The sequence below is a fragment of the Monodelphis domestica genome, chromosome 3, assembly GCF_027887165.1.
Source record: "Monodelphis domestica isolate mMonDom1 chromosome 3, mMonDom1.pri, whole genome shotgun sequence".
NCBI classification, from domain to species: Eukaryota; Metazoa; Chordata; class Mammalia; order Didelphimorphia; family Didelphidae; genus Monodelphis; species Monodelphis domestica.
This window is the reverse complement of record NC_077229.1, coordinates 75081065-75107841: the sequence shown is the minus strand read 5'-3', so window position 1 is coordinate 75107841 and position 26777 is coordinate 75081065. Positions and strand designations below refer to the sequence as shown.

The 26777-nt window shown below is 47.0% G+C and overlaps 1 protein-coding gene across 6 annotated transcripts in view; it reads left to right on the top strand.

Moving 5' to 3' along the window:
- The window catches only part of TCF3 (transcription factor 3), a 107390-nt gene that overhangs the window by 35216 nt on the left and 45397 nt on the right, over window positions 1-26777 (top strand). For all 6 annotated transcript variants that reach the window (XM_056822184.1, XM_056822188.1, XM_056822185.1 and 3 more), the window contains exons 4-5: window positions 13525-13601; window positions 14223-14316. In XM_056822184.1, coding sequence (XP_056678162.1) covers window positions 13525-13601; window positions 14223-14316 — 171 coding nt within the window. The remainder of the gene's footprint in view (window positions 1-13524; window positions 13602-14222; window positions 14317-26777) is intronic.

The following is a 26777-nucleotide window of genomic DNA, read 5'->3' as shown; positions in this document are numbered from 1 at the left end:
GCTGTGGTAGCCCTGAGCCAGCTAGAAGACTTTTCCCGGGGGAGGGGCTCTTCCCTCTGCCTCATCTTCCTGGCCTGGGCTCTCCATGGAGCCTGGTGACCCGCCACCACGGCAGTGTGGTAGAGAAATGAGGGCTGCACACTGTGGCTCCGGGTGAGGCCCTTCCCCTTTGGAGGACTCGGTCTCCCTGATCTGTAAAAATGAGGGACTGCGGCTGGTGTCAGAGTCCCTTCGGTCCCTGGATCCTTGGGCCACTGCCATGCTTAAAGCACCCCGCTCTGGAGCCCGGCTCCCCTGCTGGCCCAAGTGTGCGCTGCAAAAGAGTGACTCTCGGAGCAGGGAACTCGTTTTCTAGTGATTAGTGATGAGGCTAATCATGGAGCCTGGACTGAGGACTAATGCAAGGAAGAGAGACCCCCACCAAGCTTTTCCCACTCAAGGACAACAACTGTTCCTCTTGGGAAAAGGCAAATGAGGATTCTTCTGTTCCTCAGCAGTGGGTGTCGGGACCCTGCTGGGAGGTCCCAAAGCTTTAAATGCCAGAGCAGGAAAAGTCCTCAGACCAGGAAAAAAACATAGAATCTTAAACCTAGAAGGAGCCTTAGAATCAACCGACTAATGTGCATTTATGAAGCACCTACTATGTGCCAAGCAGTAGGGATGCTGAAGCAGGCAAAAAGACAGTCTCTGCCCTCAAGGAGCCATCATGCAAGCAAGCTCTATAGAAGGTAAATGGAAAATAATGAGGAGAAGGAAGACGCTTTTGAATTAAGGGAGGTTGGGGAAGGCTTCCTGGAGGAGGTGAGCTTTTAGTTGGAACATAAAGCAAGCCAGGAGGGGAAACATTCCAAACTTGGGGGACAACCAGAGAAAATGCTGGGAGTGAAGATAGAGTGTCTTGTTGGGGAATAAGGTGTAAGAAAGCTGGAAAAGAACTAGAATACCAAGTGGCATGTTGTATTTGGTCCTGGAGGCCCTCAGCAGCCCCTGGAGTTTGGGGGAAGGCAACATGATGAGGCACTTCCGGTGGCTGAATGGAGGGGGAGACATGGCAGGCCGACCCACCAGGAGCGAAGGAGGCATATAGTAGCGAGATGTTGCAAAGGAGAAATTGAGAAATCCTTAGAATACAGAATGTGGGCGCTGGGTGCACTTTTTGAATGTAGAATGTCTGGACTGGAAGGGACCTTGGAACGTGCAATATTAAAGACCTATCTTAGTTTAAGAGATGGGAAATCTAGAATTCAGCAAGTCCTCCGGCACCCAGGGAGCGAGTGTCTGAAGCAGACCTGGAGCTCAGAAACAAATGTTTTGGAAAGAGGTTAGAAGACGGAGTCCCAACAGCTGGGTTCTCTGTATCCTAACTTGTTAGTGACCAACTCTTGGGTTAATGGATTAACTATCCAGGGCTGCATTGTCGTCTTCCTTCCTTCCTTCCTTCCTTCCTTCCTTCCTTCCTTCCTTCCTTCCTCCTTCCCTCCTTCCTTCCTTCCTTCCTTCCTTCCTCCTTCCCTCCTTCCTTCCTTCCTTCCTTCCTTCCTTCCTTCCTTCCTTCCTTCCTTCCTTCCTTCCTTCCTTCCTTCCTTCCTTCCTTCCTTCCTCCCTTCCTCCCTTCCTCCCTCCTTCCCTCCTTCCTTCCTTCCTTCCTTCCTTCCTTCCTTCCTTCCTTCCTTCCTTCCTTCCTTCCTTCCTTCCTCCCTTCCTCCCTTCCTCCCTTCCTCCCTTCCTCCCTTCCTTTCTTCCTCCCTCCCTCCTTCCCTCTTTCCCTTCCTTCCTTCCTCCCTCCCTCCTTCCCTCTTTCCCTTCCTTCCTTCCTTCCTTCCTTCCTTCCTTCCTTCCTTCTTTCCTTCCTTCCTTCCTTCCTTCCTTCCTTCCTTCCTTCCTTCCTTCCTTCCTTCCTTCCTTCCTTCCTTCCTTCCTTCCTTCCTTCCTTCCTTCCTTCCTTCCTTCCTTCCTTCCTTCCTTCCTTCCTTCCTTCCTTCCTTCCTTCCTTCCTTCCTTCCTTCCTTCCTTCCTTCCTTCCTTCCTTCCTTTTTTAAGTTTACATTATCCTATTTCTAAAATAAGAGAAATGGAGACACTTCCTAGCTGGGTGACCCTGGGCAGATCACTAAACCCTTATTACTTACCCGTTCGCACTCCTCTGCTTTGGAACCATTCCTTAGTATTGATTCTAAGACAGAAGTAGGAGTTTTAAAAAACAGAAAGAAAAAATTAGAGAGTTTAAGTTGAGTTATGGGTGCCTAAGATATGCTTCTGTGGTATCCTGAAGGATTTATCCATTATTCCCTGTCTGGCCATTCACTTGGGTATTCGGTATCCAACCTGGTTCTGCTTTTGCTTCTTCACGTCTCATTATTTTCTATAAATCTTGTGTTAATGCTCTTCATTGGCTCCTGGTTGCATTGTGATATCCTAGGATAGTCGTTGGACCACCCTGTTTTGTTCCCAACATTCAGCATTTGGTGGACGATTGAATTATTACTGGTTTGTCCCAGTTACAAAAACTCCAAGCATGATGTCACTGGTGTGCATCAGACACTTGAACAGAGGCCTCTTCTTTTCCTCTCTCCCTTTATTTCGCTGGAGTAAATTCCCCAGAATACAGTGATGGAGCGAGAGCTTTGTCTTATTGTCATAACTTTTATTTGTGTATGTGCTCACAGGGGCTCCCCCTCCCGTGTGTGTGTGTGTGTGTGTGTGTGTGTGTGTGTGTGTGTGTGTTTTCTTGCTCTAACTGCAGCCTTTTCTCATCACACACACAAATACACACAGAAGTGAAGTGCTCTGGGAGTGTGGGCTTCCCGAAGCACTGGCCACATTCAAGTAGCCTCCAGTTTGTTTTTGCTGCTTTGGTGCACACAATTGTCTTACTTTGGACTTTTTTTTTGTTATTGGGGAGGGTGAACATTTTTCAGGAGATTATTTTTAATTTGTAGAGCTTTTAATGCATTCCTTCCTTTTCTATCTTTTATTGAAAAAACGTTTTTTTTTTAACCCTTATCTTCTGTCTTGGAGTCAATACTGTGTATTGGTTCCAAGGCAGAAGATCAGTAAGAGCTAGACAATGGGAGTTAAGTGACTTGCCCAGGGTCACACAGCTGGGAAGTGTCTGAGGCCAGATTTGAACCTAGGACCTCCCATCAGATGCCCCCAAAACATTGTCTTTTTTTTTTTAACCCTTACCTTCCATCTTGGAGTCAATACTGCGTATTGGCTCCAAGGCAGAAGAGTGGTGAGGGCTAGGCAATGGGGGTCAAGTGACTTGCCCAGGGTCACACACCTGGGAAGTGTCTGAGGCTAGATTTGAACCTAGGACCTCCCATCTCTAGGCCTAGCTCTCAATCCACTGAGCCACCCAGCTGCCCCCTACATTGTCTTTTTTGAAAGATATATTGAAGGCTTTTTCTGTATTGACATCAATATCATGCGCAACATTCCCACCTTTACCCTAATAGAAGCAGAAACATGTATCAGACAAAGCAAGTTGTCATTTTGGCCATGTCGAAATGTAGGCCTCCCTCTGTGTCTGAAGACCAGAAATATGTTTGTTTGCCCTTTCCTTTTTTTTAAATCTTGTTTATCTTCTTTGTTTTGCATATAATCTTTTTTCCCATATATTCTCGGATCTATCAAGCTTTTTCCCTGTAATTTCTTCTTTTGAGGATCATAGAATAAACCAGAGGTATAAGGGATTTTAGAACATGAAGTAGTAGGGCTAAGAACCTAAGAATAGAGACTATCAGAGCTGAGAAAGATGTTATAACACAGAAAGTCATCTCTAGTGGAGGAGTGCTTAGAACAGAGAATGTCAGAGCTGGGAGGGAGCTTAGAACAGAGAATGTCAGAGCTGGGAAGGAGCTTAGAACAGGGGATGTCAGAGCTGGGAGGGACCTTAGAACAGAGAATGTCAGAGCTGGGAGAGTCCTTAGAACAGAGAATGTTAGAGCTGGGAGGGAGCTTAGAACAGAGAATGTCAGAGCTGGGAAGGAGCTTAGAACAGGGGATGTCAGAGCTGGGACGGGATGTCAGAGCTGGGAGACCTTCCTTAAAACAGAATGTCAGCTGGAAGGGACAGAGCTAGAAGGGCCCTTAGAACAGAAAATGGTACAAAGGTAAGGGATGAACCCTGTGGAACATGTTGGTTACCAAATCCTGCGAAGTAACTAAGTTTTGTCAAATCTTGTGCCATCTATGAGTAATGCTTTGAAAGTTCAAAGTAAGGAAGTTCCTGACCAGGGGAATGGGGAGGGGAGGGAGAAAGGGATGGGAAATAGGGAAGGGAGAATGATATTTATAGCCAAGCGCCATATTCGTAGGGTTCCTGCGGAATGTCAGGTTACCCGGTATTCCAAGGAACTTTTGAGGAGCTGGCAGGGCCCCACCCCGTCACCCTCTGACCCCAAAGGACACAGGAGCCTTTTGTCCACCACCCAGTTTCCTCACCTAGCTCGTTGTGGGGGCGAGCCTGTCAGCCCACAGCCTGGGATGCCACAGGGGTGATGCAACGGGTCTACAAGAGCCAAGGACAACAGCAGAGGGAAGCATTATTTGTGTCAGTCCTTGTTGATGCCCTTCTTGGGCTGGCCTCTGTCCCCATGCCCCAGATTACATGCTGAGGGTAGGAGGAAGGCCTGGCCTCCCTCAGTGGGTCCAGGGTGGAGCTGGAGAAATAGGCTTCTAGCTTGAGGGCACTTCAGGCTTGCAGCCCCCCAAAGAGCTGACTGGGTATGTCTAAAACTGTGACCATCAGCTCCAAATGTAGGGGTAGAACAGCATGTCATGATGATCAAATCCATTTTTGAGGTTATAAACCGGAACTTGTTAAATTTCTCAAAGCGATGGGGAATGCCAACTAGAGCCCTGGACTGATAGGTGGGAGGTCTGGATCTAGTCTAAGCCTATCTCTGTCCCATTGTAACCTAAGAAAATCACTTTCCATCTCTTGAGCCTTTGTTTACCTTTCTGTAATGTCAGAGGATTGGACCTTCCCAGCCCTGACGTTTTGTGTCCTAAGGGCCCTTCCAGTTCTGACATTCTGTGTTGTAAGGATCTCCCCCCCTTCCCCCAGCTCTGGCATTCTCTGTTTTAAGAGTCCCCCCCAACTGTGATAATCCTGTGCCCTAAGGACCCTCCCAACTCTGACACTGTTTTAAGGACTTCCCAGCTCTGATATTCTCTGTTCTAAGGTCCCCCCTCCCTAAGAACCTATCTGTTGCAAAATGCTGTCATTTTGTGACTCATTGCTAATGTCCAATTAGATGCAAATTACTGATGTCCAAATAAAATCCAAATTAGATTTGTGACCTTAAGAAAGTCACTTCTCTCCTTTATTTCATTTGCTTCATCTGTATAATGGGCACAATGCTTGGCACTCTGTAGTTGAAGCACCTGCTCTCTCTTGAGCCACTTTATAGCTTCCAAAGTGCTTTACTCCCATCTCTTTGAAGTCTCAGCACCAGTCTATGAGGAAGGGCAGGACAGGTGGCATTGCCATTTTACAGGTGAGGAAATTGCCCTGGCTTTTCAATTAGGAGTGGGTGGGATCCGGCTCAAATGAGATGGATATAAAAATACTTTCAATAATCCAAGGCCCTCTGAAAGTATGAGCTGGCATTAGCCACACAATGGGTTAATTTAGTGTTGGGAGAAGATTGAGACAGAGCAGGGTTGTACTGAAGCTCAGGAGAACATCTCAGATAATGAAGCCTAAGGAAACAGCAGCCTCATTTTGGTCAAGGGGTCACCCTGCATTTGGAGTCGAGATTTGGCTTTTTTCCCCCCCTTTTAAACCTTTACTTTCTGGCTTAGAAGCAACTTTTAAGACAGAAGGACAAATGGAGGTAACCGAATGGGGTTAAATGACTTAGGAAATATCTGAGGCCATATTTATTCATTTATTTAATTATTTATTTTTAGAAAGTTTTCCGTGGTTCATGTTCTCTCCCTCCCCCCTCTCGGAGCTGACAAACAATTCCACTGGGTTATATGTGTATATCACTCAATTCCTATTTCCATATTATTCATTTTTATAATAAAAATAATCTTTTAAAACTAAAAATCCAAATCCTATACCCATACAAACAAGTGATAAGTCATGTTTTTCTAATGCATTTTTGCTCCCACGGTTTTTTCTCATAAGTCCTGAGGTCCTCCCAACTCCAGACCTGGCATGCTCTATCCACTGAGCCACCTTGATGCCCCCAAGATTTAACTTTAAATCCCAATGCTGATCTTTCCCCCATGTGTCCTTGGGCTGACTCCTTCCCCACTCTGCCTCAGATTCTTTAGGTCAAATGAAAAGGTAGCAATAGAGAATCTTTAAGGCCCTTTCTAGCTCTTAAAATGCCTCCAACTCAGTCTCTGATTTCCCTTCTGGAAGGCACTGCCCTGCTGAGGCAATCTGGCATCCATCCCCTGGACAAGCCTCTGTTTCTGCTGCCCTGAGGGAAACCAGTGGGCTTCTGGGTCCAAGGCAAGGTATTTGGCTAGATAGAGCAGCCTACTCCTTCCTTTTGTGTCTCCCAACTCTAGTGTTCATTCATCCTCCCTTGCCCAGCTAGAAACCCAGGCAGTTGTCCTTTGGAGTCCTCCAGCCCCCCAGTGGCAGGACCCAAGTCTGTGTGAGCCTCTCTGGCCTGTGGCTATCCGTGTTTCCTCCAGTTAGAGCAAAAGTTCCTCATTTGACATCCACACTCTCCATCTTTGCAGAGTTTGGGGGGTTCTGAATTTGGCTGGAGGAGAAATGACGGCTTTATTTTCCATAATCTCTCCCTGTGACATGACACATTTTCTTCAGTTATTTGAAAACCTGTTTCTGAGGAGAGGCCCATAGACTTCAGCAGATGAGTTCAAGGCACCAAAGGGGAGTCCAAAAGCTCTGAGCTTGACCCTGGGTTCCCTGAAGGCAGGCCCCTGGTAGACTCTGGGGCTGGTACTTAACCAAGGCTTGTGCATTGACTGACAGGGGAAGCAATCATGGGAAACAATGTTGAACTGTGTGATTGTAGCAGACAGGAAGGGGGAGGAAGGGTGATGGTAATAGTGTAGCCTCTCTGCCATTGCCTGGGAGCCTTTCCTGTCTTCTCTGAGCTGCTGGGTCGCTCCTTGACAGGAGACCCTCACTTTTGCTCCCTCCCCTCCCCAAAGCCCACAAGAACATCTCTCTACAACCCTGTCCCTTTCAGGGGCTTCCCAACTGCCCTCTATCATCTCTGAGCCCTCGTCCCACCTCTTCTTGGCCATTTTCAGTGATGTGGAGATCACTTTGTCATCTTGGCTCCTCTTGTACAAGGCCTGAGGCCATTCTTGGGTTTCAGGTCATCGTGGACCCCAGGGCTGGCCACATGGGATAGGAAGGGAAAGGGGGAGCAGATTTGGGAAGAGATTTCAAATAGACTCCAGTTTTATAGGGTTAGTGGGGTGCCCTCTGAAGTCGAGGAGCAGAGGTGTAGGAGTCCTACAATTTCAGGAAGAGTCAGGCCTGGGGCTGGGCAGAGAAAGCAATCTATCTGTGGCTGGAAAGGGACAGTGGTAACCCCTGCTAGCAAACATTCAGAAGAAAGAGCACTGGATTTGAGTTGAGACCCACTCGTCCTCTCTCTGCTATTTACCTACTGAGTGATCTTGCCTCAGTTTCCTTGTCTGTAAAAAGAGGAGGTTGGACTAGATCAGCTCCAAATCCTCTGTTCCTGGTGTTACATTTCAAATCCCCCTTGACCTTCTAGGGGGTAATCGGGGAGAGGCAGCCTTGGTGGGCAGAGCGGATCAGAGCAGCAAATCAGCTTATTTGGTAACTGTTTGTCAGGAAGCTTCCAGAAGGGACCTAGGCAAGCTCTTGTGTGTTGTCCAAGAATCTGCAGGAGTGATGATGAACAAGGGTAGTCAATGCTTTGCACAAAGTGAGCATCTATCCAATATTTGCTGTTTATACAGAAAAGTAGAGGAGGGGAAGGGTCTAGGTTTTTCCTGTTAACTTTCTCTCTCAGAAAGAATCTGGAAGTGAAAGGCCTTAACTATACTATTATCTGAAAGAGATGAACCCAAAGTACCCAGTATGTGCCTGGCTCTGTGGGGTGGGCCAGCCCATGAAGGGGAAGGAGAAATGTATAATGAATAAAGCTAGAAAGGTAAATTAGAGCCAGGGAGTGAAGGGCTTTAAATGCCAAGTGGGGAATCTTATTTCAATCCTAAAGGTAATAGGGAGCCACTGGAATTAATTTTAGGAAGGGATCAACAATATCAGACCTGTGATTTAGGAAATTCATGTTGGAAAAAGGAGAGATATGGGGAAACCTGGTAAAACTGCATAGAAAGCAAGGCCTGGGGGGTGGGAGCATCTGGGTTCAAATCTGGCCTCAGACACTTCCTAGCTCTGACCCTGGGCAAGTAAGTCACTTAATTCTTGAATGTCTAGCCATTGCCTTTCTGTTTTGGAGTAGTTATAAAGACAGAAAGTAAAGGGTTGCTTTTTTGTTTGTTTTAGTGGGTGGTGTTTTTTGTTTTATTTTAAAAAAGAAGAAGGAAGGAAGGAAGAGAGAAAGAGAGAGACCTAGGAAGCTAGTATAATAGTCCAGGCAGGAAGAGAGAAGAGCTTTGATCTAGGCTGCTTGCCTTATGAGTAGAGAGAAGGGGAGAGATGCCAATCTTGGAACATGGACTGTCATCACTCCAAAGGATCATAGAATACCTACCAATATAGTCTCAAGTGTTAGGTCCTTTAGAGTGTCAGAACTTTGAGGAACCTTAGAGTATAAAATGTTAGAACCCAGGGACTGGAGCACGTGTGTCAGAGCTAAAAGAAATAGTGAGAAATAGTCTAGTCCAACCCCTTTATTTTACAGAGGAGAAAAGAATTGTGCCGATGCTTGAATGTTAACAGAATACATCTAGGCCACCTGGTGGCTGGTGGCCAGTTTGGTAGATGTTGGCTGTCCATCTTCAGACAGGACTTCCAGGATTTGCTTTCCAAAGCAGCCCTGCCAGGACTTGGGGGGCTGGTCAGATGGGCAAAGGAGGAGGAAGGGCCCCTGCTAGACCCTCCACAAAGCTCTTAGCCAGGTGGACATTGACCTTGATGTTGGCAGGAAAGGAGTTTTGTTTGTGTAGCATCTAGGAACCCTTAGAAAGGAAAACTGATTCTGCTGGAAACATTCTTTCTTCTTGTTCCTTCCTCATCTCCTTCTCCCCTCCTTTTCTTTCCCTTGCCCCCTCCCCCAAGCTAGAAGCTGTCAGCTTAGATACCAGGGACTCCTGGGCCCCCGTCACTCCTCCACAGGGAGAGCCCAGCAGGCATCATGGGCAACCTGACGAGGTGAGATGCCTTTAAACCATTCCCCAGACTGAGCTAGACCCATTCTTTGTACCGGGTCTGGACTGGGCTGTGCCAAGCCAAGGATTATCATATATCAGTTCTTCTTAGTGCTGGCATTAAAAAAAAAAAAATTCCACTCTGACAGCTACATCTTATTCTATTAGTACGTTTTAATTAGAACATGAGCAAGAAACGCATTATGAATATTCATGGTCTGAGTTATTAAAATGCATAATTAATCTGTGGGGGTTTTGATTTTAATAACTGTATTAATGGGAGTGGGGGGAGGAAGTCCCTATTTTTGTACCATCTGAATAGGGAGGGAGGCCTGCTGGGTTTGGAAAAAGGGTTCCTCCTCCCCCCAACATCCCCTCCTTAAAATGCAAGTTGAGTCTTAGCCTCTTAGGACTCAGGTTCAAGCGGATAGCACCTACGGCAGGTGTGGGAGATGGGGGACAGTCAGCATCTTGTCTAGGCCGACAGCAGACATTGAGGGGGGTCCTGGTTTTGGTCCTGGGACCTTGGCCTGGCTCAGTAATAAGGTTGCTTGAGCCAGAGGCTGGGGGGATGAAGGGTTTGGGAAACCAGAGGCCAGGGAACTAGAGGCAGGAAAAACCAAGGTCAGAGAATGGAAGGTGGAGAAGCTGAGAGTCTGGGTCACAAGCCAGAGGTTTTCATCCTGGGCCAGGGAATTAAAGGGCTAGAATTGGGGAGGAAGAAGGCGAGCAGGGAGGAGCGTGATGCTGAAGTGCAGGGAGCAAAGGCTTTTGTCTCCTGCCTCTGATGGGTGTTTGCCGGCTTTCTGAGGATGAATTGCTTTAGAAAACACATCAGCAAAGCAAAAGTTGATTGTGGGAAGTCAGCGGTGGGAGAATTGGCAGCGTCCCCCAGTACCCGCGGTATTATTAGCGCCCCATCCTGCTCCGCACCATAATCACATTGGAAATTTTTGATTAGAAAACAAAATCTAAATGAGAAGTATGAATATTCATTAGGTGTAGAGATTAATATGCATAATTATGCAAATTAGACAGCAATTAAACACCAATTCTCTGGGGAAATGATTAACACAAAGGCACCGAAATAGAAGGATGTAATTTGAAAGAAGTTTCTGGTGAAATGAGCAGTGAGCAGCGCTGGGGAGACAGATCCAGTGTGTTTGCTGTGATAATCGGCTGCCAGGGGAGGAGAGGGCAGGGAGCTTTCTCTCCTTCCCCTGAAGCCCTGACCTGGCTGAACAGGAGGATCAGGAAGGCTGTCTTGTGTCCTCGCTGTACAGATAAGAGACCGACATCCCGAGCGAGACAGGCACTCGCTCCGTGGTCGTGGGGCAACTCGGTTTGAGAGGTGCCTTGGTGACCATGGCCGACCCACTTTGGCCCTCCCTTTCTCCATCTCTAAAATGGGCATGACAACCCCCAGGCCATCCCTTTAGGGCAATGGAAAGGAAAGGGTCTTTGGCAGCTCTGTCCTTCAGTCCTTTCTCCAACTAGCTGTTACCATGTGTGCTGTGATAACAAGGGTTTGTCTCCCAGCAGCTCTGCTCTGGGGACCCCCCCCCCAGCAGTGCCAGAGGCCCAACTGGGGCCCCACCCTGGGAAGAGTATGGGAGGAAGGGGGAGGAGGGGAGAGCTGGACCCAGAACCAGAGACCCTGCTCCTTTCCAGTTCTGATGCTTTACATTCTTTGTTGAAGGTCCTTTTCTGGTTCTAAGGTTCTTTATTCCTGTTCTAAAGGTGCTTACAGCGCCAATGCCCCTCGTTCCTTTTGCCTGGGTCCTTTCCAGCCCTAACATTCTGGTATTGTAGGAGGGGGCATTATGTATCGTGGGAAAGGGGGGAAAATGATCAGGAGGCTAATTTCCTGAAAATACTCTTCCAAGAGTGGGGCTAGCCAGGGTCTTGGGTGTCAGCCTCCTGCTTATCTTTGCTGAGCGCCGGGTGTGGCAGTAGCTGTGGTAAGTGGTGGTGGGAGCTCAGACTGAAGGCAGATCAGGAGCCAGCCAGGAAAGAGTTTACCCTTCTCCCCCTCTATAGGCACCAATGTGTGAGCTCCCTCTCTCTCTCTTCCCCTCATTCCTTCTCTCTCTCTCTCTCTTCCCCTCATTCCTTCTCTTTCTCTCTCTCTCTCTCTCTCTCTCTCTCTCTCTCTCTCTCTCTCTCTCTCTCTCTCTCTCTTCCCCTCATTCCTTCTCTCTCTCTCTCTCTCTCTCTCTCTCTCTCTCTCTCTCTCTCTCTCTCTCCCTCCCTCCCTAGCCCTTTCCCCCATTTCATCCTTTCTCTTTCCACTCCCCCTTTTTTCTCCCCCTTCCCAAACCCCACCCCCTTTCCTCTCTTCCCCATCCTTTCTTTCCCCTCCCTCCTTTTTTTCTCTTCCCCAACCCCTTTCTCTCTCTCTCCTCCCACCATCCTTCTAGGTTTTTCCATTCCTCCAAATCACCAAGAGCACACAATATGGAAATTGAAATAGCACTTGTAGCCTCAAAACCAGGCAGGGGCCCTTCTGAGCCTTAATTTTTTCATCTCTAAAATGGGAGTGACCAGTTGCATTCATGACCTTATTGGTAGGTAGTAATAGAATCTCTTTATAAAGTACTCTGAGAGTGTCACTTGTAAGCTATCCAAGCCTCAGTATCCTCAGCTGTGAAGTAGGGAGAATAATAAGCCTTGCTAAACTTCCTCATCAGGATGTTGTAACTAGAATTCTTTGAAATCTATTAAGCGCTATAGAAATGTAATCTGTCTTGAATCTCAGAGTTCTCATCTGTGAAATGGGGAGATTCGTCTGGGTTTGTAGAAGCATTGCTTTCAAAAGCTGTGAAAATAAAAAGCATCAAGTTCTTTTTTATATATTTTTGTTTTTAATTTCATTTCTAAATATATCTTCTTCACAAAAGACTATCCCCTATAATGTAACAAGAAAAAATTAGAAAAGGACAAAAGGAGAAAGCAGCAAAATTAATCAATTTCTCAGACAAATTTGGTAATAGGATTTTTTCCACCCATAGTTTTCCACCTCTACAAGAAGGGAGGAGATTTATTTCCTTGGGATCAACCATGGTCATAATTTTACCCAATTCAATTTGGCTTGTTCACATTTTTTCCTTTTTCATTGTAATCATTATATACACTTTTTCCTGGTTCTGCTTACTTGACTTTGAATCAGTTCGTAGAAATCTTCCTATAATTCTCGAAATTTCATATTCTTATTGTGTGGAATATTTCATCATATCTATACTCAAAAAGTTGTGTATCCTTTTCCTAGTAGTTGGGCATTTGTTTTGTTTCTAGTTCTTTGCTACTATTAAAAAAAATGAGAATTCTTCATTTAAATTCAGTTTTTTTAATGTTATTAAATGGCTGCTGCACACCGAAATACAGTGCTAAACTGTAGAGTCACAAAGATGAAAGATGATTTCCTGCCTTCAAGGACGTTATGTTCCTTGTTATGTTGTAACACAATAGTTATGCAGATGTAGTGAGCAAAAGATGAATTTGGGACTGAGGAAACAAAGGCTCAAGCTTCCAAGCATATCAGCTTATTAAGCAAGTAATATGTGCCAGTTGCCCAACAAATCTGAACCAAGACCCTTTCTTGGTGTAGATATGGCTGGACCCTAAACACAGGGGGAGACATTTTTGTATATTAAAAATAATTCATCAAATAAAGTCAATTAATTAAAAGAAAATAATCAGGGGATAACATTAGGTAATCTGATTTCTAATTGGAGAAAAGATTAGGGACTTTCCAAGATGGGAGGGGGAGAGTGAACAGGTGCAATTCTCTGAAATCAGAAAAAGAGATATCCCACTCCCCCAAGTGTCTGAATAATCAAAGGAATGTGGAAACAATAACTGATTGATCAGTTCTTCTGCCTCTCTGAATGTTTTTCTTTTAAGGCACAGTTAAATCTCAGCTGCCACCCCTTCCATTTTTTTCTGGCACTGATTCAGAGAGGCAGAAGGGTTTGGGTGAACTCATAGGGGTATGTAGAGAAAGAGAGCGCATAGAGGCTAGGAGTGGCTGGGGGTCCTGTTTGGTTGGAACTCTGTTGGACAACTAGCTTTATTTATAATTGGGTGTGTTGGGGTGGTGGGCTCAGGACATTAGCAGTGGCAAGGATAGGGAGGCAGTGCCTCAAATGAGAATGGAAGCTTTGATACTAATGGTAACCCTTCCCCCCCCTTTTTTTTTTTCTTCTCCTTTGATAGGTTTGGAGGAGAGAACGGGCTCTGGGTCATGGGGGACAGCAGGAGATCAAATCAATTCCTCATTCGACCAAGGAAGGGTAAGGTCCCACCCATCCATTTCTCAGTACCACTGACTTCCATTCCAGCTAGCTTCCTCTTTTCCTGCCTTGGAGAGGGCATGGACTGAAGCCTTTGAACCTCCATCCCAAAGCTCTCCTAAGACTCTAATGGTCCAGAACTTCCTGGCTCCTTCCATTCTTTCTCCTTTCCCAGCTAGTCTCAATTTGATCAGCACCAGCTCACCTGGGGGTTGGTCCTAACTCTAGCCAAGCTTTTGGAAAGCCATGCGTGATTCCCAGCTTAACATAGCCCTGGGGAGTGGTCATGGGATTCTTCCACTCTTCTTCCTCAGTAGTCAAAAGAAGAAAAAGGCCATAAGATATTCAGTGGCCTACTTAAGGTCACTCAGCAGAACTAAGACTAGCTCAGTATTCTTTGACCTCATTCCCCCATTTTCTTTTGAAAAGGGAACACATTTTTTAAAAGGCTTAGAAGATTTAATATGGTTAAACCAGGCAAACAGTCAGGTTTAGGGACTGGTCACTCCCCAATCCCCAAGTGTTTTGGGGACTGGATTTGGTGTAGGGACCAGATATGCATTTACCCATATGGATCTAATGGGCCTTTCTCTTGTCTTTTTCACTTCCACTGCAAAATAGGCTTACAGCGAAGGTTCTCATTACACAGAACCCCGAGACTTGGCCTCTCACAATAGCATATCTTCAACCTCATTCCTGGGATCTGGACTTGTAGGTGAGTGGTCCTCCAGAGGGTGGGTCTCCTTTGGGGCAGAGAGGCAGTTTCTGCCCTGACCAAGTTCATCTCAATGATGTCATTTGTTTGATTTCCTTTCTGGCCTGGGGAAGGGAGCTTGACTCTGGTCAGTCATTCATTCAGCAAACATCTATTAATCACATACTCTAAACTACTAGGGGGGTGGGGGCAGTAGCAGACAGAGATGAATGAGAGACTTATTTCCTGTTCTGAACTTTTAAATTTTTTTTTTGAAAATTTTATTTAGTCAATTTAGAACATTATTCCTTGGTTACAAGAATCATATTCTTTCCCTCCCTCCCCTCCCCCCTTCCCATTGCTGACTCGAAATTCCACTGGGTTTTACATGTGTCCTTGATCAAAATCTATTTCCATGTTGTTGATGTTTGTACTAGGATGTTTATTTAGAGTCTACATCCACGATCTTATCCCCATCGACCTATGTGATCAAGCAGGTGTTTTTCTTCTGTGTTTCTGCTCCCACAGTTCTTCCTCTGAATGTGGATAGTGTTCTTCCTCATAAGTCCCTCAGAATTGTTCAGGGTCATTGCATTGCCACTAATGGAGAAGTCTATTACATTCGATTGTGCCACAGTGTATCAGTCTCTGTGTACAATGTTCTCCTAGTTCTGCTCCTCTCGCTCTGCATCACTTCCTGGAGGTCGTTCCAGTTCCCATGGAATTCCTCCACTTTATTATTCCTTTGAGCACAATAGTATTCCATCACCATTAGATACCACAATTTGTTCAGCCATTCCCCAATTGAAGGGCATCCCCTCATTTTCCAATTTTTTTGCCACCACAAAAAGCACGCCTACTCTGAACTTTTAAGGTGGAGCCCTCTGACCTATAGGCTTATGACTAGTCTCAATCAATTATTCATTCATCAGCAAACATGTATTAAATGTCTATCCTGTGTAGAGTACTATGTTAGTCACTGGGGGAATATACAAAGTTAAAACAAGACATAGTGCTTGTTGTTCCCTTACAGTTTACAAACCCTGAGAAGTGATCTGTAGCAGCTTATAGCTGCTAAATGTACTGCAGGGAGTACAAATAAAGTACAATTTGAGTTTTATGGGGGCTTAATCCAATTAGAGAACTGAGAGAAGGCTTCCTGGAGGTGGCCTTTAAAGGGTAAATTAGAATTCAGCAGATGCTGATTGGGGCAGGTGATTCAGGGCAGGTATATTCAAGCCATAGAAAGTATGAGACCAAAATAATTGGAGAAACATTCATTGCTCATGGGTAGATAGAACCAATATAATGAAAATGATAGTACAACCTAAGTTAATTTGCTTATTCAGTACTGTGCTAAACTTCTAAAAGAATATTTTATATAGCTCTAGAAAAACAGTAAAATTCATGTGAAGGAATAAGAATCATATGAAGGTCAAGAATTTCAAGAAAAGTCATGAAAGATGTGGAGAGAAGAGGGCCGAACAGAACCAAATATCAAACTATCACAAAGTTGTAATCATGAAAATTATTTCATTCTGGTGGGACAGATTAGGTGTACAGCATACAGAAACAAAGCATCATATTCATGACATTCCCTCCATTATTAAGGGAAAGACTCATTATGTGACAAACTTATGGGGAAAGTGAGCAGAAATTTGGCAGAAATTAGGTTTAGACCAACATGTCACACAATATACTGGGATAAATAAGCTCCAGGTAGACACATAACTTCAGTATTTTTTTAAACTACATAATAAATTAGAGAAGCAAGGAAGACATTATCTTGTGGTTCTGTGGATAGGGAAAACAATCAAAGAAAAGATGGCACAAGATAAAATGAACGGTTTTAATTATATAAAATTGAGGCATCAAGAGAGTTAACCACAAAATGCTGTATATGTTTCAATCCAGAGTCATTCATTTTGTCCAAGACACTATGTGTAGAAGGAAGTGGTAATAGAATAATCTCCCTAATGTCCAAATTTTTATAAAGCACTATGCAGCCGTGTAATTATTAGATCTTCATGATATTTATGGGTGGGCAGACGTGGTGTATTATCTACATCTGACAACTTGACTGAAGCCACATAGCCATTTATGGATGCTGCCAAATTTACTGTCTTTCAGAACCGAGAGTCCTCTGACTGGGCTCTCACTAAGGCCAGGAGACCCGCTCCCTCCCCCTATTCTGATCTCCCTCCCTTTCCTAAACTCCATGTACTCCCCCTTAGCCGAGGAAAATGGTAATGGGGCAACAGCTTGGGGCCAGTTGCAACAGGCTAGACACTACACTGGGGACTGAACCCAGGAGTTCTATCCCCTGGGCCTGGGTTTGACATAGCAATTGAGGCTTTGTCAGGCTGGGCCAGGGTTTAATTACACTCTGCTAGAGAGATGACTGGAAGTCATGCCTAAGGGCCATTGTGTTGACTTTCTTGTTGTCTTGGTCTCCTTTCTCCCTCCTCTCTTTTGCTAGACATCAGTCACTATTTTGGACAGGAGAGAAGGAAGGAATAAGCACTTGATAAAGCCCTTTCTACGTGTCAGGCACTGTGCTATCCAGGGTCACACAGCTAGGAGGTGTTTTAAGATCAGATCTAGGGGGCAGCTGGGTGGCTCAGTGGATAGAGAGCCAGACCTTAGAGACAGGAGATCCTAGGTTCAAATCTGGCCTCAGATACTTAACCAGCTGTGTGACCCTGGGCAAGTCACCTGACCCCCATTGCCTAGCCCTTACTACTCTTCTGCCTTAGAACTAATACACAGTATTGATTCTAAGATGGAAGGTAAGAGGGTTTAAAAAGAAAAATCAGATTTGAATTTGGGTGCCAGCAATGGGGACCTCCATTGCTCCTCCAATGGGGATATTGTCAAAGTGAATTTTGCTCAGGTAGAGAAACAAAAACTTGGTGACATCCAGAAATTCATATAAGTGGGCTGGGCATCCTCAGGACAGAGCGAGCTTCCTGTCGCTAGAACTGTTCACATGGAAGTTAGGCATGGTAAAAAGGTCTCTGCCTTGGGGATGAGGCAGACTAGATGGCCACCAAGGGTCTGTGACTCACTTAATAGAGTCGGCTATAGTTTCTGGTTTCTTCTCCCTTTGTCCGGGAAGGCCCATGGGAGGCATATCCCAGTTTGGCCCAAGGTTGAGGGAATTGGGATGGGGGTGGGGTGGGTTGGGGTATGTAACTAGGGCCCCTGCAGCTGGGTAAAGCCCCAGGAAGGTGTAGGTGATGGAGGGCCAGGAACTAATAGGGATGAGAATATTGCTCTCAAGATTTCCTCTGTCAGTGTGTTCCCCTGGGGTTTTCATTCACCCCACTTGCCTTACCTCTACCTCTATTCCTTATCCCCTCCTGTGTGTCTCCATCCCCCTTTCTTAAGTGCACAGACATGAATTCTACCCTCTCCACCAGAACTCTGTCTCTCTCCAGGAGGCCTCATGGGACCATCAGACATTATAGCTGGGAGAAACATTGAAACAGAGGGGCAAAGCTGGGAGGGCCCTTAGAACAGAGAATGTCAGAGCTGGGAGGGAGCTTAGGACAGGGAATGTCAGAGCTAGGAGGGAGCTTAGAACAGAGAATGTCAGACCTGGGAGAGCCCTTAGAACAGAGAATGTCAGACCTGGGAGAGAGCTTAGAACAGAGAATGTCAGAGCTGGGAGGGAGCTTAGGACAGAGAATGTCAGAGCTGGGAGAGACCTTAGAACAGAGAATGTCAGAGGTGGGAGAACCATTTAGAACAGAGAATGTCAGAGCTGGGAGGGACCTTAGAACAGAGAATGTCAGAGCTAGGAGGGAGCTTAGAACAGAGAATGTCAGACCTGGGAGAGCCCTTAGAACAGAGAATGTCAGACCTGGGAGAGAGCTTAGAACAGAGAATGTCAGAGCTGGGAGAGACCTTAGAACAGAGAATGTCAGAGCTGGGAGGGACCTTAGAACAGAGAATGTCAGAGCTAGGAGGGAGCTTAGAACAGAGAATGTCAGAGCTGGGAGGGAGCTTAGGACAGGGAATGTCAGAGCTAGGAGGGAGCTTAGAACAGAGAATGTCAGAGCTGGGAGGGAGCTTAGGACAGGGAATGTCAGAGCTAGGAGGGAGCTTAGAACAGAGAATGTCAGACCTGGGAGAGCCCTTAGAACAGAGAATGTCAGACCTGGGAGAGAGCTTAGAACAGAGAATGTCAGAGCTGGGAGGGAGCTTAGAACAGAGAATGTCAGACCTGGGAGAGACCTTAGAACAGAGAATGTCAGAGTTGGGAGGGAGCTTAGAACAGAGAGTGTCAGAGCTGGGAGAGAGCTTAGAACAGAGAATGTCAGAGTTGGGAGGGAGCTTAGAACAGAGAATGTCAGAGTTGGGAGGGAGCTTAGAACAGAGGATGTTAGAGCTGGGAGGGTCCTTAGAACAGAGAATGTCAGAGCTGGGAGGGAGCTTAGAACAGAGCATGTCAGAGCTGGGAGGGACCTTAGAACAGAGTGTCAGGGCTGGGAGGGAGCTTAGAACAGAGAATGTCAGAGCTGGGAGGGAGCTCAGAACAGAGCATGTCAGAGCTGGGAGGGACCTTAGAACAGAGGATGTCAGAGCTGGGAGGGAGCTTAGAACAGAGGATGTCAGAGCTGGGAGGGAGCTTAGAACAGAAGATGTTAGAACTGGGAGAGTTCTTAGAACATCAGCTCTCCCATCCCCCAGTCTAGGACTCTTTCCTTGAAGCCACACATCTCAACAGCTATTGGGGTCTGCCCCCCTCCCTGAGCCTGAGGCCTGGAGAAGAAGGGGTAGCACCACCAATTGGGCCCCAACAAGAGTTGAGTCCTTCGGGCCCCTGGGAAAGCAGTGGCGGCGGCTGCTGAGATGGCGACCAGGCTCCCAGGAAGTCCCCTTGGGGGAATGTATTAATAAGGATAATGTAGTAATGATAATCACATCTAATAACACCATCCGTTCTGCCCCTCCTGGGAGGACCCAGGGACTCGTGGCGCCAGCACAGGATTGAAGGCCTCTTGGGGAGTGAGGAAGGGTAGAGACCTGTAGGACCACATCCCTGCCCAGCCCCCTGCTGACTCGGGGTCAGCCGCCCTCCCCGTGGCCTACTTTTTCTTTTGGAGCCACATTTGATAGATTCCTTCTTATTCGTGGATCTCTTTTCCATCCATCTTTCTCTCTGGCTCTCACCGCTGCCCCCTCATCCCTTCCTGTATGAAGGGGAAACGGGTCCAGAGGAGAAACGGTTGTCAAGAGCACATGGCACATCAGTGATGGACCAAGGGCTCCCTTTTCCTGGTCTGAGGCACTTGTTTATCACAGCACACACCTCCGAGGTCTCCCGGGAGAGACGTGCCACTATTCCTGGCCTGCCGTGAGCCCTGGGCGTGCTCTCACCCCAGAGTCAGGAGGCCTGGGCAACCTGAGCTTTGTCATTTGTTAGGAAAAAGAGAAAGAGCTCGAAAGCTGTCAAAAGCTTTCAGGCTAGGTAGAACCCTAGAGCTCATGTAACCCAAACTCTCCCTCCTTCATCTTACAAATAAGGAAACTGAGGCTTCGTCCCCGTAGAAGCGGCTTAACTAAAGTTGCACCAGCCTCGGGCTTCCCTGTCTAGTATGGCTCTAATGCTACTTGCCTCACAGAGTCATTGTTAGAAAATCAAAACTGTAGCCGAGAGAACTGGGTGTCCCTTCAAGCTACCCCCATGAATCTTCATGCCCTCTCCGGTCCCCGGGAGGACAAGCAGAGGGAAGTTGCCTGTTCTCTCTGGGCTCCCTTTTCGCCGTCTGATCCCGGAGGTCTTCTTTCTTCCATCCTCCCCAATGGGAAACCTCGTGATGGATCGAATGGCAAAGAGCAGGATGGAGAGCCTGGAGGTCAGAGCGATAGTACAGGGGCCCGTTAGGAGCAGACCACAATCTGGGTGGCAGGGTCGATGGACATGAGTTTCTGATGAGTTGAATTTAATTTGGGGGAGGGGGAAGAACCTCAGTTCTGAGAGGCAGGGACAGACAGACAGACAGTCAGAGAAAGAACACTCCTTTGTGTCCCCCTTTCTCAGAGAAGGGACAGTTGAGCTAGTGCTTGTCAAGGCCATAATTGGAGCCTGGGAGAGCTTGGTAAGTCAGGGCTGCCTCATAGAACCTAGAAGGCCCATAGCTATTGCCTTCTTCCCTCCTTCCCTTTTCTAACCCCCTGGCTTTAGTTCCTACACACTTAAGTGGGTCTGTGCTTTTGGGTGCCATCCTTGGGCGCGCGCACACTTCCCTAGAGCCTCGGTCTTCCAAACACAGCCTGACCAGCACACACTCCAACGCCCGTGTGCATGCACGATGACAGGAATTTTCCTTCTTCAGAAAAATACTGCATCCTTGAAATCTGTCACCCTGATGGCGTCCCCTCCCCGGCGGCGGCAGGCGGGTGGGGGGTGGGGAGGAGGGAACGGGACGCTTTAAACAGCAGGGAAACTGATAAACCATAACAGATTTCTTTCTAGTTAATTATTTCTAGTAATTAGCTTCTTTTCAGAGGCAGGTTTCTAATCTTGTGTGTATTGTGAACAGCAACGAATGGGGTACGTCCCGGACAATGGCTTAATCTGCCCGTGGAGCCTCGGTTGTCAATAGCCACATCTTTACATCCTTTTTTTAAAAAAAATTATTAGGGAGAGTGGCTATTTCTCTCTGGGTGTGTGTCTCAGGCCCTGTCTCCCTCCCCCAGCCGCTCCCAGCCTTTGCCGGCGCCGCCTTTATGGGCCTGGGGGCTCCCGGGAGGGCTCAGCCCAGCTCCTAGTGTACAAGTTCAGCTTGTTGGAGTTCAGGACCCCAGGGGGCAGAAAGGGGAGGGGGGAGGAGCCTCAGAAGCCCCAGTGGACGGAGCTATCCATGTGTGGTGTCCCCTCCCTCCCCGGGGGCCCAGAGTTTCGGTCCACACCTGCTCTCCTGCAATGCATCGGCAGATAGGACTCGTACCAGTCTGACTTAGTTTGTCAAAAACCGAGTCAAAGGGGAGAGGGAGAGAGCTGGAAAGGAGTTTAATGATGGCTAGATTTAGAATTGTTAGGGGATGCTGAGATCATCCATTCCCCCCCTTTGTAGTTAACGGAGGGCAAAAAGGAGGCCCAGAGAGGCTGGGGGGCCTCTGGTTCCAAATCCACTATCTTGCCTGAGCTGCACATTATTTGGGATATTCCTCGACATCCCTGACTGTATAATACTCAGGATTATCTCCATGAAGGGGAAAGAGCTCAGGAATAAGAGAGGTATGATCTCATTTGGTCCTCAGAACCATCCTGCAAGGTTGGTGCTGTTATCCCCATTTTTACATTTGAGGAAACTGAGGCAAGCAGGTTAAGTGACTTGCTCTGGGTCACCCAGCTAGTAAATGTCAGAGTCCTCATTTGAACTTGGATCTTCTTGACTCCAGGCTCAGCACTGCACCCCCTTTAGCAGCCTCAGCCAGAAGAGCTGGATTCTAATTCTGATTGTACCATTGGCTTATGGTATGATGTAATAAATCCATTCCCTTCTCTGGGTTTCCTCATCTGTAAAATGGGTAGGTTTGGAGTCTTTAAGGCACTGCCTGCAGAATTGATCTAGGATTTCCTCTCTCTCTCTCTCTCTCTCTCTCTCTCTCTCTCTCTCTCTGTCTCTGTCTCTGTCTCTGTCTCTGACATGTGGTTTGTGGGATCCTAATTTGGTTCTCAGTGGAAATGATTCTTAGTCAGGCCTTGCCCCTCTAATTTTATAAAGGAAGAAACAGAGCATAGACCCAGGTAGATTGTGACCTGCCCACAGTCCGTCTAGTAAGGGGGCAGAGATGGGATTTGAACCTGGGTGTCGTGACCCCAATTCAGCACTCTTTCCATTGTGCCTTTCCAAGGTGTTGACACCGGGTTACTGGTCCATAGGGAGACATGGGCAGGAAGTTAGTCATCCTTCTGATGGAAAACTAGAACATGGAGTCAAGCTACTAAGGTGTTTTCAGAGCCAACATCAATAGCTTCTGGGATCTGTGAGGCTTTAGAAGTAGGGAAGAGGTCATCATGAGACAATATAGAAGAGAGTGTTTCATTTGGAATCAGAATCCTGAGTTTTGAGTTGTGCCTCTGCCTAAAAATCCATTAACTTTTCTAAGACTTAATTTAATTATCTCAAGGGGGGGGTGGAGGAGGTACCTCTTGGTCCAGTTCAGAGAGTCTGAACTTTGCTACTCAGCCATGTAGCCCTGAGCAGGTCTCTTTTCTGGACCTCAGTTTCTCAAAATAGAAAATGAGGGGTGGTTAATTTGATCCTCTTGCCTCCTTTCTCTACTTTCCAGCTTCCCCTTTTATTTTGGCTTTCTCTGTTAGACTATAAACTCCTTAAGGCAAACATGAAGTGGCTCAGTGGATAGAAGGCTAGACCTGGAGAGAGGAGCCTCAGAGACTTTCTTAGGTCTGGGCAAGTCACTCAACCCTAATTGCCAAGTCTTTACCTCTCTTTTGCCTTCGAATTGATGCAGAATATCAATTCCAAGATAGAAAGTAAAAGTTAAAAAAAAAAGCTCCTTGAGGGCAGAGAATGTCTTGGATTAAATTTTATTTCTTGTAGCAAGCTGCATCCCCAGAGCTCAGTACAGTGTCCAGGACATAGTAGGTGCTTTTGAAAATGCTCTCATCTATCTAGCCAGCCAGCCAGGAAATGCTCTGCCTACCTGTCCATCCATATTTCTCTTCTTTCTAAGATCCTTCTGAGCTCTGATATCTTCTATTTCTTGGTTGCCAAGAAACAGCCAAACCAGGTTGAGTCATCTTCCCTAAACCAGTTAAGTGGGTCAGCATTTATGAAGTGCCAGGCATTGTGCAAGGCTGAGCTGTGGCAGAGGACCCCAAGAAGGATTCCTATAAGGACCCTCAGATCAGCAAGTCTTGTTGTGAAGGGTCCAAAGCACGGGAGGGAATTGGGCCCGTAGTGAATTCATCTCCTCCTCTAATGTGACAAGGAAATCACTTTAAAAGACTGATTTCCAACATTTATAAGTCTAAGAAATTTTAAGGTTTACACTAACCCCCAAGAAGCTTCCTATATACCAGGGTTGAAAAAGAGTGTCCTGATGGAGAGCCAGACCTAGAGACAGAAGATCCTGGGTTCAAATGTGGCCTCAGAGACTTCCCAGCTGTGTGACCCTGGGCAAGTCACTTGACCCCCACTGCCTAGCCCTTACCACTCTTCTGCCTTGGAGCCAATACACAGTATTGACTCCAAGATGGAAAGTGAGGGTTTAAAAGAAGAAGAAGAAGAAGAAAAAGAAAAAGAGTTTCCTCTTTTGGGGAGGGAAGTTTGTAGGAAAAATCTTGATTGTTGCCACCCTTCCATTCCTTAGCACCCCTCTCCCAACTCCTCCTGTCTGGGACTTCGTGAAAGCATAGAATCGCAGACTGTGAGGGCTAGAAAGGATTTTGAAACCCACAACACTGAATTCCAAGTCGAGGAGACTGAATCACAGAACGTCAGACTTGGCAGGGACCTTCTAGACAGGACAGCACGACAAATGGCAAATGGCTTACAATTCGGTGCCAGATCGAACCTCCGATACTACTAGCTCTGTGAGCATGGTCCAGTCATTTAATCTCCATCTCGGTCTCCTCGTTTGTGAAATGGGAGAATATTTGGATGCTACCTCACAAAGATGTGTTGAAGATGGTTTTTTGCAAACCTTAGAAAGAGCTCTACAGAAATGTGAATTGTTGCTGCCTGTGAGAAGCCGTGTAATGCAATGGGTAAAAATCAGGATCTGGGTTCAAAAGAACTCCCGGTGAGACTTTGAGCAGGTCACCTAATTGGTCTTGGCCTCGGTTTCTTTTTTTGTTTAAAAAGGGGGATTTGAATTAGATTTTCAAGGTTCCACCCAGGTCTAATCTTTGAGTCTATGTAGAGTCCTGGGAACTTTTGCTCCTGGGCATCACAGTGCCTGTCAGAGCTGGACAGAGCCCTGGGGTATAGATTTCAGGAAAAGGTCAGCAGCTAGCCTTGGAGATGGTGGAAGTCAGGGGGAGAGAAGAGAGAAGGAGGGAGGGGGAGAGAAGAGAGAAGGAGGGAGGGGGGAGAAGAGAGAAGGAGGGAGGGGGAGAGAAAGAGAGAAGAAGGGAGGGGGAGAGAAAGAGAGAAGGAGGGAGGGGGGAGAGAAAGAGAGAAGGAGGGAGGGGGAGAGAAAGAGAGAAGGAGGGAGGGGGAGAGAGAGAAGGAGGGAGGGAAGAGAGAAGGAGGGAGGGGGAGAGAAGAGAGAAGGGAGGGAGGGAGGAAGAAGAAGGGAGGGAAGAGAGAAGGAGGGAGGGGGAGAGAAGAGAGAAGGGAGGGAGGGAGGAAGAAGAAGGGAGGGAAGAGAGAAGGAGGGAGGGGGAGAGAAGAGAAAAGGAGGGAGGGGGAGAGAAGAGAGAAGGGAGGGAGGGAGAAGGAGGGAGGGGGAGAGAAAGAGAGAAGGAGGGAGGGGGGAGAGAAAGAGAAAAGGAGGGAGGGGGGAGAGAAAGAGAAAAGGAGGGAGGGGGGAGAGAAAGAGAAAAGGAGGGAGGGGGAGAGAAAGAGAAGGAGGGAGGGGGAGAGAAGAGAGAAGGAGGGAGGGGGGAGAGAAGAGAGAAGGAGGGAGGGGGAGAGAAAGAGAGAAGGAGGGAGGGGGAGAGAAGAGAGAAGGAGGGAGGGGGAGAGAGAGAGAAGGAGGGAGGGGGGAGAGGGAAAGAGGAGATGGAGGGAAATAATATTTCTAATACTATATATAAAGTATATATACTAATAAAAGTGTACACACACATACACATACTATCTATTCCTAGTAAATGCCTCATTCTCCCGATAGGCCACCCTGTCTGAAAGCAGCCCTAGGCGGCACCCCAAGTGGAGAGGGAGGTGAAAGGTCATGAATAGAGAGCATTATAGGCTTCCCTAGTCCCCTTTTACAGATGAAGAAACAGAGGCCCTACAGAATTAAAACACCTTGTCCATGGGGTCATGCAGCCCAATCAGAATTGGAATTTTATTCCCTTGTCTCCCAATCCCATATTCTTTCCCCTCTACTAAGAGAGATGGGGCAGGGTTTGGCTTCCAGAGAAAGGCTGGGTGAACATAGGAGCAGTTTGTGGGTGCCAGAAGCTTGTATCTTGGTGCACATGCACCAAATCCAACACCCCGCCCAGGCCCCAGCCCGGGCTCGGGTTCAGGGTACAGAGCTGTGCTCAGGCAGTGGTGGCGGCATGTGTCTGACACCAGGTCATCAGGAATCATAAACCGAGTTCCCAGCAATCCATTCTACAACCCCACAACCTTCCCCCCACTTCCCCAACCACTTAAAAATGCAAATCTGCCCAGTCAGTTTTAAACACTCCATCGATTTCCAGCTTTCAAAAACGGTAAAAAACAAATTTGTTTCCCATACAGTTTCAGGGCGGTGTTATTGCTGAAGAAATATGGGATCGGTTCCTCTCCCCTCCCCCGCTCTGAGCTCCCCCTACCAGCACCCCTGGCCAAGGCCCAGGCCCATTAGGCTCGTGGGAATAGAGATAAGATAAGGTCCCTGATGGTTTTATTTCTTTATTATTTTACTTGGGTTTAGTTCTTACTTCCTGATGGAGGGAGGTCTGTACACCTCCTCAGGGACCCCTGGGTAGATGGAGTAGAAGAGTAGGATAGGTACATCATTGCCCAGAAACATTGGTTTAAAAAGAAAAAGAAAGAAAAACCTAGAGCTGATTATACTGTATGATGCCATTATCAGGATTAATGGGGGGGGGGGGGAGCTTCATCAAACCTTTGATTTCATTATTTTAAAAAAGCTCATTTCAGTATTAAAAAAAAACAAAACAAAACAAAACACTCCCTCTGCCAGTGCAGATTGGGCATTCCTTCGGCCACTTCATCTTATGGTACACTGAAAAGAGTTCTAGCTAGCCCGGACAACCTTTGTATTGGGGGCAAGTGAAAGTGCCTCAATTTCCATATGTGTAAAATGCACCTTTTATAGATGGTCAAATTGAGGTTTAAAGGGCAGCCCAAAGTAATCATCCAAACCCATATAGTTCTGCTGGACTGACTGACATTGTGATCTCTTGGCTCCTATTTCCCAAGATTGGGGGGGGGGGGGGGTAAACTTTAAACTGGAAAAATAGGCTCTCTCTGACTCGATCTGCCTGAGTTTGGGTGCTTTCCCTAGGACATACAGTACAGATAGCTCCTTAGATCATTTCTTAGAAGGTCTCTCTAGGAAAACCTCGACTTCTTTTTGCTCCACCCAAGCCTGAATCTCTTTCCCACCCCCACCCCCCCCAGCTATCTCATATCCCCCTCTCCTAAGGGAAGAAAGACTTGACTATTGGAGACCATGCTCAGGCCCCACGTCTGGGGCCACAGGGGCCGCTTTGATTTGGGTGGAAGTGCTGAACTCCCTGGGGTTGAATCCCTCCAGTCTTTAGGACTTTGGGCAGGCAGCACACCTTCCTGGGCTCTTCTCATCTTCCCTACCTTTTC